Source organism: Octopus sinensis, linkage group LG5 (genome assembly GCF_006345805.1).
Source record: "Octopus sinensis linkage group LG5, ASM634580v1, whole genome shotgun sequence".
Lineage (NCBI taxonomy): Eukaryota > Metazoa > Mollusca > Cephalopoda > Octopoda > Octopodidae > Octopus > Octopus sinensis.
In genome coordinates this window covers 18,179,242-18,192,775 of record NC_043001.1, presented here as the reverse complement: position 1 = coordinate 18,192,775, position 13,534 = coordinate 18,179,242, and the positions used below count along the sequence as shown (strand labels likewise).

Genomic DNA, 13,534 nt, shown 5'->3' with positions numbered 1-13,534 from the left:
CACACATCGCCTGGTCTGAGATTCGAACCCACAATCTCTCGACCGCAAGTCCGCTGCTCTAACCACTAGGCCATGTGCCTCCAGCAGGGTGGTTGGTGGTTCATATCCAGCCACCTGCAGAGCATTGCATTCATGTTCAAGATAGGTGTGATTCGCAAATGATCGGTTGCCTTAGCTGAAAATAGCTACCATGAGATAAAAATAAATTACTGCAGTAAATAGCATCAACAGTAGAATATAAGTGACAAATGATTTATTAGCTGACAACACTACGAGTGTGATCATTGACAGACTGGCAAACTGGCTTCCGTGCCAGTGGCACTTAAAAGGCACCGTTTGAGCGTGATCATTACCAGCATCACCTTTCTGGCACTCGAGCCCCATGCTAGTAGGGTATTAAGAGCACCATCTGAGCGTGATCGTTGCCAGAGCGGCTATCTGGCCTCCGTGCCGGTGGCATGTAAAAGACATCATTCGAGTGTGATTGTTACCAGCATCGCCTGACTGGCCCTGTGCCGGTGGCACATAAAAGCACCCACTACACTCTCGGAGTGGTTGGCATTAGGAAGGGCATCCAGCTGTAGAAAGTCTGCAAGATCAAGATTGAAGCCTGGTGCAGCCATCTGGTTCACCAGCCCTCAGTCATTCGTCCAACCCATGCTAGCATGGAAAGCGGACGTTAAACGATGATGATGAACATTGTGACCAACTGCTACGATGGGTCTGGAGAGGGCAACACTGTCCTGCGGCTACTGTAGTATGTCTAAGATGTCCATAACACCAAGACCTTTCATCGGAGACGGTGTGAAAGGAAGAATTAAGTCATAAGGCACCTTTGGGTCTCAATGACACCATAACACCAAGACCGAAGAAATCATGTTTTGAACATCTGAGACCAGCTTGCTTCCACAACAACATGAAGATTTATGCAAAACAATAGCAACAGGTCAATGCAGTGGTGTTCCCATCCAAAATATTTGTTATCACAGAACAGAACTGAGTGGAGCTAATGAACAAACATAAACAGGAACATTAACAACAGGACTCAATCGGTTAAGCAATTATTTCATCACACAATTCTAAAGGGGTTCTTAAAAACATTGCAATATTCAAATGCTTCAACTGATGATGATAATGATGATGATGATGATGGAAATGGATCTTACAGTGTGGCTGAGTTTCCCCAGTAACCCCACAATTTGTTCACGCTTGTTCTGGTTCCGGTTAGTCTCTTTTTTGTCCGTCGTCTCTCTGTTTTCTTTGGTCTTGCTTCTAGATGGACTTTTCTTACTCTTTTTCGCCGCACTCTCAAGTTCTTCATTTTCTTCACCTCCAGTATCGGAACCAAAATCTATAAAATGGAATTCACAAAACACGCAATTATTATAAAACTTGCAACAACTTTCAAATCTGGATTTTTTTCCCACCCACTCTTTTATTATTTTACTGTAAATGTACATGGCCTAGAGGTTAAAGTGTTGCACTCATGACTACAAGATTGTGGTTTCAACTCCTGAATCAGACGGTGTGCATTGAGTTCTTGAGCAAAACACTTCATTTCACACTGCTCCAGTTTCTCAAGTGTAAAATGAGTTCCAGCAATAGTTGGGAAGTTTAACATTGGGCTTCATGAGGCCACGATGAAGGACATCCCCAAAGTAGTCATGCAGTGGGATTGAACCCGGAACCACATGGTTGTTAAGTGAACTTCCTAACTTTTTAGCATTCAGATTACTCTGTCCGTCAAATGTAATATTATTCTGATCGTGGCCGTTTGCCAGCCTCATCTGGCACTAGTGCTGGTGGCACGTAAAAAGCACCCACTACACTCTCGGAGTGGTTGGCGTTAGGAAGAGCATCCAGCTGTAGAAACTCTGCCAGATCAGACTGGAGCTTGGTGCAGCCTCCTGACTTCCCAGACCCCAGTTGAACCATCCAACCCATGCTAGCATGGAAAGCGGACGTTAAACAATGATGATGATTCACACTGCTTTGAATCAATCATACATTGTCTTGAAGCCCCAAGACTTTAAAGATGTGATTATTTGTTTCTAGAATGACATTGTAGGATTGTAGGTTGGTGTGAGAGGCTGGCTCAGGCAGGTTTGAACATGAAACGGGTAGAATATATTTTGGCCAGGTATGGCCAGTTTAACCCTTAAGCATTCAGATTACTGTCAAATATAATACTCTTTTACTTGTTTCAGTCATTTGACTGTGGCCATGCTAGAGCACCGTCTTTAGTCGAGCAAATTAATCCCAGGACTTATTCTTTGTAAGCCTAGTACTTATTCTATCGGTCTCTTTTGCTGAACCACTAAGTGACGAGGACGTAAACACACCAGCATCGGTTGTCAAGTGATGTAGGGGGAACAAACACAGACACACACACATACATATATATATGACGGGCTTCTTTCAGTTTCCGTCTACCAAATCCACTCACAAGGCTTTGGTCAGCCCGAGGCTATAGTGGAAGACACTTGCCCAAGGTGCCATGCAGTGGGACTGAACCCGGAACCATGTGGTTCGTAAGCAAGCTACTTACCACACGGCCTCATATTGTTTTGAATTAATCATCTATTATTTTGCAGCTTTGAGATTTTGATAATGTACCATCATCATCATCATTTAATATCCGCCTTCCATGTTGACAGGAGTTGGACAGTTTGGCAGGAGTCTGCACCAAGCCTCTGTGTCTGTTTTGGCAGGGTTTTTACGGCTGGATGCCCTTCCTAACACCAACCATCCAACAGTGGACTAAGTGCTTTATACGTGGCAGAAGCACAAGCGAGCCAGTTTAAATGGCAGCACCCATTATGCTCTTTTACTTGTTTCAGTCTTTTGACTGTGGCCATGCTGGAGCACTGCCTTTAGTCGAACAAATCAACCCCAGGACTTATTCATTATAAGCCTACTACTTAATCTATTGGTCTCTTTTACCGAACTGCTAAGTTACAGGGACGTAAACATACCAACATTGGTTGTCAAGCGATGGTGGGGGGACAAACACAGACACTCAAACATATACATATGATGGGCTTCTTTCAGTTTCCATCTACCAAATCCACTCACAAGGATTTGGTCTGCCTGAGGCTACAGCAGAAGACATTAGCCAAAGGTGCCACACAGTGGGACTGAACCCGGAACCACGTAGTTGGTAAGCAAGCTACTTACCAAACAGCCACTCCTGTGCCTATATCTAAGAATATTTCCTATCTTCCTGATTTTTTTGTTTGTTTGTTTATTTCAAATGATTATTATTATTATTATTACTGCAGACAACATCAAGAGAAACATTAAACTTCAATTATGATAATGATACAAACCATCTGTATTTCTGGATTCTGATAATTTACGTTTTCTAGTGACAGGTTCATCTATGACTAAACCATGAGCTTTGCTGTATTCTTGGATCCACCGCTAGAAAAATTGGGTAAAAAAAACAATAAGTTTTATTCTTGGAAGAGTGGAGAAATGATTTAAAACAGAGCTGGACATTTAGACAATGTGTGTGTGTGTATGCCAAAGTTGCAAATCTGAGAGTGTGTGAGAGATGAAAGTAATATTTATGGAAATATGCTTTGAGAATTTGAATATTTTAAATAGTACAGAATAAAGAGTTGGAGGAGAGGGAGAGAGAGAAAAAGAGAGGGAGAGAGAGATAGGGAGAAGGAGAGAGAGGGGGAGGGAGAGAGAGAGAGGGTGAGGGAGAGAGAGAGAGGGTGAGGGAGAGAGAGAGAGGGAGAGAGAGAAACAGTTTTTGTAAATCCAATGCAGCTGTTTCTATGTGGTCATTCAACATGTTAGAAATAGCAGTCAAATCTGCTTTGTATCATACACCCTTTGAAGAAAGGAAAAGAAAAAGGACACTTGGGAAATGTAGTTCTAATTGTTTTCGGAATAAAAAAGGTAACAGTGACTAGAATACATTTGGTTATAGTTCTGCTCTATCAGTTCTTACAAGGGGCTTACATGGGGCTAACAAGAGCAAAAAAGGAAAAGGGTAGAAAAGAAATAGAGATGAAAGTAAAGAAGTAACAAGAGAAGAAATTAATAGAACTTTAGTGTTTCCTTTTTATTTAATCATTTTTCTTAGTATTTGCTGGCAGAAGGATTAGTAGTATAATACTGGGTTGTCCGGAAAGTTTGTGCCAATTTTTAAAGGAAATAAAAAGGTCAATAAATACTTGCCATTACATTTTAAATCAACCAAATATGAACCATTTTGTTGCACAATGCGTCTCCATCTATCCTTTAACTTGAAAATACCCGCTTCCCAGAATTGAGGTGGTTTCATGGCAAAGAATTCATGAAGATGTCTATTTATGTCATCTAAGGAATTGGAATTTTTACCATAAAGACTATTCTGCAGAGACCTGAATAAGTGGAAATCCGAAGGAGCATATCTGGTGAATATGGAGGGTGAGGTAACACATCCCAGCTGAGCTGCAGCAATTTTTGTCTGGTTCCCAAAGCATCAAGTGCCGAAAATGAACTTTCTTATTTTCCATTTTAAAGGGTTACAGAATTAAGACAGGTTATAGGAACATAAACCTTCTTCCACAAAAAGTTAGCTTAAACTGTGCTCTAAATGGAGGTGTAGTCAAATTCAATTTTACGGACTCAACCATGTTCTAAAATAAGTCGAAAGGTAAGCTGCTATAAATCGGCACAAACTTTCTGGACAACCCAATAAAAAGAAGACAGTAAGATTTTACATTAAACCATTTGTGATTAAAATGAAAAACAACTACCATTGTACTTAAAAAAAAAAAAGAAGTAAAATTAAGATTTTGGTAAGTTTTAGTAAAGTAAACAAATAGCATTGTGGAAGGTGTTTATAAGCCATTTAAAAACACACAAAACCCGTTAGATTCACTTCAAAATTTAAATTTAATTTCTCAAAATATTTTTGTTGCTTTGAGACTACAACCTGTTCACTGATAAAATTCCATGCAGCACAGAATTTTGTCAGTGAACAAGTCAGGGTCTCAAAGCGATGAATATATTTTGACAAATTGAATTTAAATGTTGAAGTGAATCTAATGGTTTTTGTGTGCTTTTAAATGGCTTATAAACACCTTCCATACTGCAACTGTTTTTGTTTCAGCACATAGTCTCAGATCAGGTCACTTGCTATGCAAGTATATCTCCGTAATTTAGTAAAGTAATTTTCAGTTAAAAGCCAGTGTCTGGAACACAATAAGATTTTTGGCATAAAATTATGAAAAAAAGGTTTTAACTTAAATATATCTTAAATGCTTTAGTATTTAGATTATTTGAGCGTGGCCGCTGCCAGTACTGCTGGACTGGCCCTCGTGCCGGTGGCACGTAAAAGCACCCACTACACTCTCGGAGTGGTAGGCGTTAGGAAGGGCATCCAGCTGTAGAAACTCTGCCAGATCAGATTGGAGTCTGGTGCAGCCATCTGGTTCATCAGACCTCAGTCAAATTGTTCAACCAATGCTAGCATGGAAAGCAGACGTTAAACAATAACTCTGTGAAATGTAATGCATATTTATTCGTTGTCATCATCACCATCATCAATATCCGTTTTCCATGTTGGTATGGGCCAGATGGTTTGACGAATTGGTATGGCTGGGAGCTGCACTGGGCACCAGCTATCTGTTTTGGCATGATTCCTATGGCTGGATGCCCTTCTTAATGCCAAACCACTTTACAGAGTGTACTGGGTGCTTTCTTCTATGTGGCACCAGCACAAATACCTTTTACATGGCACCAATCATGCATTAACTCATTGCTTTGAGATTTCAATGACGTGATTGCTTATTTTTAGAATGACATTGTAAAGTAGGTGAGCGGCCAGATGTGGCTAGTAAGAGCATAAACCAAGTAGAATATTTGGGTTGGATATGGCCAGTTTAAATGTTAGTGGCTTAACCCTTTAGCATTCAGATTACTCAATCAAGTCAGATCTGGCAGTGTTTCTACAGCTGGATGCTCTTCCTAACGCCAACCACTCTGTGAGTGTAGTGGGTGCTTTTTATGTGCCACACGAGGCTGGCGAATGGCCACGCTCGGATGGTGTTTTTTATGTGCCACCGACACATAATAGTAATAATAATAATAATAATAATAGTAGTAGTAGTAGTAATAATAATAATAACTGGAACAGCTCATGTACTGAAAAGGGCATTATTGCTGTGAAAACAACAACCATCCATGAATTTATTTATTTATTTATTTTTAAATACATATTTTATTGGTGAATTTGTGTGTGTAATCTGGGAATGCATACAATGAGCTTCTCTGCCCTAGGTGTACGGAAAACACTCGGCAAGAAACGGAAGAAAATTTGAAGAAAGGAAAAAAAAAAAAAAAAATAATAATAATAGCAATGCAACTTACTTTTACTCGAGCTGATGAAATTCCAATACATTCAGCAGTATCGTCAATCATCTTCCAACAGTCACGGGACACGGACACCATTCCTAGTTGCCATTGTGACTCTAGAAAGGCCAGCTGTGTGTCATTGAATTCCGAACATCTGCGAATAGGCCTTTGATCAACAGAGTTATTCTGTAAAGAGGACACGGACAGAGATGGAGGAGGATTCAAAACTACAGGATTTAGCATGGCAGTAGATTACAGATTCAGAGTTCAAATCTTTCCCTCTTCCTACATAAACAATGTTCCAGGTGATTATATAACATAAGCAGTAAAGTTAAATCTAAATGATTACAACCCTTAAAAGTGGGGTCCAGCAAGGAAACACTTACAATGACTGAAAAACACAAACCAATGCGGGAGTTGCTTGATCTGGTAGAAATAACAGCTAAATTTCCTCTAAACTACACCATACTGTCTTTAAAAAGATGGATACGTTGGAAAGACATAATGGATAGTGCATTCTAGAGTATCTTATTCCTGGGAGGGGATGGCTAAAATACTTTTGATCATAGGTCCACATAATCAAAGCAACCATGGAGTTAAAGTAAAAGCTACAAACTCCTGAATTCTTCCAAGAAACGTTAGCACATCTGATTCAATTAGAGGTTAACTCTGAAAGCTATGTTCATCATCATCATCGTTTGACATCCGCTCTCCATGCTAGCATGGGTTGGACGATTTGACTGAGGTCTGGCGAACCAGATGGCTGCACCAGACTCCAATCTGACCTGGCAGAGTTTCTACAGCTGGATGCCCTTCCTACTGCCAACCACTCCGAGAGTGTAGTGGGTGCTTTTACGTGCCACCAGCATAAGGGCCAGTTAGGCGGTACTAGCAATGGCCACACTCAAAAGGTCCTTTTTATGTGCCACCTGCACAGGAGCCAGTCCAGCGGCACTGGCAATGACCTCGCTCGAATGGTGCTTTTTACGTGCCACCAGCACAGATGCTAGCTTGTTGTTCTGGAAACGATCACGCTTGTACGGTACTCTTAGCACTCCACTAGCATGGATACCAGTCATCGAATTTGACTTCAGCAGTTTTATTAAGTTATCTGATTGTGACTTCAAACTTCTTGAGTTCATAATCTTCTGCAGATATATCATGGCATTTCCTGTGAACAGACAATTAATTCACTATGCTGCAAATTGCTGACTATGAAGAGCAGGCACCAAAATTTCCCGAGAAGGTTTTTATGGGACAAACTAATTCCCTACCAGAGGGTATATCAACACCTCTCTTGCTTAATGACATCCCATCATTGTTTTAATGTTTAGTTTTCCATGCTTGTCCGGATCAGTTGGCATTTATTGCAGACTAGCACTATGACCTGGCTATTTGTTGCAGTCTCAAAACACTTACAGACCTCTAGAACATTACCCATTTTCTTTGTTCCAATATGAATTTTTATTATTTGAAACAAACGTTGGGCCTCACAGAGACAATGACAAGTGACTGAGACCTTTGGAGATATGCTGCGCTTGAGAAGACTTGGCAAGCCAAGTGAGACCGTAACCATGGCCTATGCCAGTGTTGCATAACCGGCCCATTTAAGAGTATCTTCAAACATTGGACAATAAACAGGGCTTGAGAAGACCTGTTGAGTCAAGTGAAATCATTGTTGTGGCTGATGCCAGTACCGCCTGAGTGGTACGTAAAAAGCACCATTCAAGCATGGTTGATACCAGTCCTACCAGACTGGCTCTCGTACCAGTGGCATGTAAAAAGCACTATTTGAGCGTCGTTGATGCCAGTGCCACCTGACTGGCTCCTGTGCTGGTGGCACGTAAAAAGCACCACTATACTCTCAGAGTGGTTGGCGTTGGGAAGGACATCCAGCTGTAGAAATCTTGCCAGATTAGATTGGAGCCTGGTGCAGTCTCTTGGCTTGCCAATCCTCAAACTGTCCAACCCATGACAGCATGGAAAGCAGACGTTAAACGATGATGAAACAAAAGAGCACAATGATTTTTGGTCAAGGTGCTGAATAATAAGCTAATAAGTTGTGATCTAATTACTGTTGTTGCGTTGAGTCCTTGAAGAAAAGGACCCAAATCTGTCCATTTTGCCAGACTAATAAAAACCAAGTTCCACTCATTGATTCCCAGCTGAGTCATATCTAGTAGGAAAGACATTCAATTGTAAGAAAGAACTACATAAACAATAAAACCACCCAACCTATGAGATAAACATCATCATCTAATGTCCGTCTTCCATACTGGCATGGTTTGGATGGCTTGAGTGGAGGCATGTGGCTTAGTGGTTAGGGTGTCAGCATCATGATCGTAAGATTGTGGTTTCGATTCCTGGACCGGGCAACGTGGTGTGTTCTTGAGTAAAACACTTCATTTCACGTTGCTCCAGTCCATTCAGCTGGCAAGAATGAGTAACACTGCGATGGACTGGCGTCCTGTCCAGCTGGGGAACACATACACCACTGAAACTGGGCCCATGAGCCTGGCTAGGCTTTAAAAGGGCACATTATTTATTTTATTTGGATGGTTTGACAGGAGTTGGCAAGCCAGAGAACTGTACCAAGCTCCACTGTTTTGGCATAGGCTTTATGGGTGGATGCCCCACCTAATACCAACTAATTTACAGATTAGACTGGGTACATTTTACAAGGGACCAGCATTGGTGGGATCTGTTTTGGCATGGCTTTTACAGCTGAATTCCCTTCCAAATGCTAACCATTTTACAGAGTGAAGTGGATACTTTTTACATGGCACCAGCACCAGCGAGGTCACCAAGAAATTTGTAAGACAAACACACACAAGAAAAAAAAAGAATGAAAATGACATAGAGAATGAAACAAACACCTGCAGCACACCAAACTTTGAAAACATGGACCATGAATGAGCAGGTAGAAGAATTAAAATGTTGAGAACAATTCAACTTTTTGAAATGATGCATGGCTGTGTGGTAAGCAGTTTGCTTACGAACCACTTGGTTCCGAGTTCAGTCCCACTGCGTGGCATCTTGGGCAAGTGTCTTCTACGAAAGCCTTGAGCCGACCAAAGCCTTGTGAGTGGATTTGGTAGACGGAAACTGAAAGAAGCCCATCTTGTGTGTGAGTGTATATATGTTTGTGTGTCTGTGTTTGTCCCCCCCAACATTGCTTGACAACCGATGCTGGTGTGTTTACATCCCCGTAACCTAGCGGTTCGGCAAAAGAGACCGCTAGAATAAGTACTAGGCTTACAAAGAATAAGTCCTGGGGTCGATTTGCTCGACTAAAGGTGGTGCTCCAGCATGGCCACAGTCAAATGACTGAAACAAGTAAAAGAGTAAACTTGCCCAAGGCTGCAGTCCAATGATTGAAACAAGCGAAAGAGCTATATAAAGAATTTAAGAGGCTAAAATTTATATACTGACCTGTACTGATCGTGCACTACGTCCCCTTCGAAGCTCAATGTGGGATTCTGAATCTGGTGTCTGCATGGTTTGTTCTTTGTTTGTTGTGTCAGAATCACTTATGTTGTCTTTGGTCTTAGAGCTTTCATGGCTTTTGGTTTTTGCAGGTGACCAGATAGGCTTTCTTTGTTGAGAATCTGTAAAAAAAAAACAGAAACAAAAACACAAGATTAATGATTAATTAAATAAAATAATTTTGGCACCAGGCCAACAATTTCAAGGGAAGGGTGGAGGTTGATTACACCAACCCCCAGAACTAGACCGGTAATTTATTTAATACTCCACTGAAAAGATAAGAGGCAAAGCTAACCCCAGTGGAATTTGAACTTAGAACCTAATGGGTTGGAAGAAATGCCGTTAAGCATTTTGTCTGATGTGCTAACGATTCTGCCATGTAAGGCTAATATTCCTTCAGTTATCATAGAGAGTCTTACAATACTGAATATGAATACCCAGTTTCATAACATGCCACTCTGCTTATCATTTTAAACAGATAATACAATATTATGACTTACATTTGAAAAATGAGATATATATATATATATATAGATATATGAAAGAATGGAGTTGAACGACGAATTAACAAAATTCCTTTATTTTTGACATATGTTTCGAAGGCTGCATATTCCTAATTTCAAAGGAATATGCAGCCTTCGAAAACATATGTCGAAAATAAAATAAAGGAATTTTGTTAATTCGTCGTTCAACTCCATTCTTTCATTTATTTGTATTAAAAAACACACACAAATTTCCACACGATAGCATGTGATCTCTGCCCTAGGCATGTAGCTTCAACCGTGTTTTTCTGACGTGAATTTGCTACCCAGGTATCGGTTAACCGAATTATCCATAATAAGATAATTCATTCAACTACTCAATTATTCATATATATAGATATAGATATATATACGGGTGTGTGTGATTGTGTATAGAAGAATATATTAATAAAAGGAATTCCAACCTTGTCTGATTTTCACGTTTTATTTACAATCTTATAATGATATAAGATAATATAATAGAATAAAATAAAATAGTAGAATGTTAAATGTTCATTCTGATTGAACTAGTACTTTCATGCATTAAATTCTGTAATCTTCAGGTTCATGTAGTAGTGGTGACAGTCATGCTTCCAATATATATATATATATATTATATATATATATATATATATATATATATAGAGAGAGAGAGAGAGAGAAAACAAGCTGTATGCATAAGCAGGTTTTGATTGGAATAAACATAAAGTTGTGAATCTCACCAAAAAAGAAGTGACCCATTTAAAAATATATGATAGTAAAATAAAGCATAACCATCTGATTTGCAAAGTAGCTTACTGGATTTTGTGTGAGATAGAGAGAGAGAGAGAGCTGAACACAATGACCCCAGTATTTATTTTAAAGTCTGGTATTATTCTATCGGCGTCTTTTGGCAACCCACTAAGTTCTCAGGATGTAAACAAACCAACACTGGTTGTCAAGTTGTGGTGGGGGACAATCAGAAACATGTGCACATACATACATATTACCCATGCACACACACACATATATACAAATATACACACACACACACATGTATATGCACACACATACGTACGCGTGCGCAAGTGCATGACAGGCTTCCACACAATTTCTGTCTACCAAACTCATTCACTGGTCGACCTGGGTCTACAGCGAAGACAATGTGCCATTCAGTGGGACTGAAACCAAACCCACATGATTACAAATCGATCTCCTCACCCACACAGCCATGTCTGTCTTTAGAGACAAGCATTACACCTTCACTTAATATCCACAAATCAGCTTTGATCGCTGATTAACATCGGATGTCTTATTCCCAGGTGTGTACATAGTACCAGAGCAGATTCAAATCAAGACACTTTGTTTCGAAAGGGTTAATAATGCTATCTAGTAGACCCTGCATCATACATACATGCAACAGTAACCTCAAAGAAAGACCACAATTGGAGATGAAACATAGTTGACAATAGGTGCAGGAGTGGCTGTGTGGTAAGTAACTTGCTAACCAACCACATGGTTCCGGGTTCAGTCCCACTGCGTGGCATCTTGGGCAGGTGTCTTCTGCTATAGCCCTGGGCCGACCAATGCCTTGTGAGTGGATTTGGTAGACGGAAACTGAAAGAAGCCTGTCGTATATATATATATGTATGTGTGTGTGTTTGTGTGTCTCTGTTTGTCCCCCTAGCATTGCTTGACAACCGATGCTGGTGTGTTTACGTCCCCGTCACTTAGCAGTTCGGCAAAAGAGACCGATAGAATAAGTACTAGGCTTACAAAGAATAAGTCCCAGGGTCGATTTGCTCGACTAAAGGCGGTGCTTCAGCATGGCTGCAGTCAAATGACTGAAACAAGTAAAAGAGTAAAAGAGTATACATATTTTGGATTTTTGCAACTTTAAAGCTAACGTTAAACACCTGAAATATCACACTTTTTTTTAGCAGCAAATCATCGAAAACCAATCAATAACCATAGAATGTGATCAGCAAGGCAATGTAATAGTGAAACAATTGAGTAAAATTAGGTCTGGCTCAGTAGTGCAGAAATATTCTACATAAGAACTACATTGCAAAATAGTATGAAATGTCAATGAATCTAGTAGCCCAAAGGTCAGGACTTGGGTTTGGTTACTTGGCATTAAGAAATGACAAACTAGCGTTCCCATGGACAGAAGGTAACATTCCAAGACAATCTAATACCTGCTGATGACAGTAAGTTCAACTGCAAGGCGGCGAGCTGGCAGAATCGTTAGCACGCCGGGCGAAATGCGTAGCCGTATTTCTTCTGCCGTTACGTTCTGAGTTCAAATTCCGCCGAGGTCGACTTTGCCTTTTTATCCTTTCGAGGTCGATAAATTAAGTACCAGTTACACACTGGGGTCAATGTAATCGACTTAATCCATTTCTTTATTCTTTTATTCTTTTACTTGTTTCAGTCATTTGACTGCAGCCATGCTGGAGCAGTGTTTGTCTGTCTTTGTTTGTCCCCTCTGTGTTTAGCCCCTTGTGGGTAGCAAAGAAATAGGTATTTCGTCTGCCGCTATGTTCTGAGTTCAAATTCCTCCTAGGTCGACTTTGCTGTTCATCCTTTCGGGGTCGATAAATTAAGTACCAGTTACACACTGGGTCGATGTAATCGACTTAATCTGTTTGTCTGTCCTTGCTTTTCCCCTCTGTGTTTAGCCCCTTGTGGGTAGTAAAGAAATAGACAGCAAGTCCAATTGCAACAAAATATTTTAGAAAGCCAATACCCTAATTGTTTATTGAGGAATTTATTTCATCAAGTGCAGAAGGATGAAAAGCAAAGCTAATTTCGACAGGAATTTGAACTCAGAATGTAGAGGGATGTAACAGAATACTACGTGGCATTTTAATTTCTTTTCTATTGATTTTGTTGCTTCACCATTCTTGTACATTGCTGAGAATCGTTTTAGTACTGTGTACTATATTTGCTATTCCACCGTCTATTTAGAATTATATATAAATAAACCTCAGAATGTGGATGTGTGTGTGTATACACAGATGGCTGAATGGTCCTCTATTGTTTGGCAATGAATCAACAGAATTACCTGCTTTTGAATTAGCATATAAACGGCTGAGTACTCCACAGAGAATACGTAATAAGGCCTTATCTTTGTATTACAGGTATATATTCATCTGATGGGCTTCTAGAGTTTCCATTATCCAAACTAA

General features: G+C 40.2%; 1 protein-coding gene across 5 annotated transcripts in view; it reads right to left on the bottom strand.

Annotated features, from left to right (window-relative positions):
- LOC115211899 (probable serine/threonine-protein kinase ifkA) overlaps positions 1 to 13,534 on the bottom strand; it is a 119,031-nt gene that overhangs the window by 29,604 nt on the left and 75,893 nt on the right. For all 5 annotated transcript variants that reach the window (XR_003881696.2, XM_036503186.1, XM_036503187.1 and 2 more), the window contains exons 2-5: positions 9,790 to 9,965; positions 6,373 to 6,543; positions 3,330 to 3,423; positions 1,167 to 1,351 (exon numbers count right to left, since the gene is read on the bottom strand). Coding sequence is in view for 4 of the 5 variants with exons in the window: in XM_036503186.1 (XP_036359079.1) it covers positions 1,167 to 1,351; positions 3,330 to 3,423; positions 6,373 to 6,543; positions 9,790 to 9,965 (626 nt within the window). In the remaining variant the exon portion in view is untranslated. The remainder of the gene's footprint in view (positions 1 to 1,166; positions 1,352 to 3,329; positions 3,424 to 6,372; positions 6,544 to 9,789; positions 9,966 to 13,534) is intronic.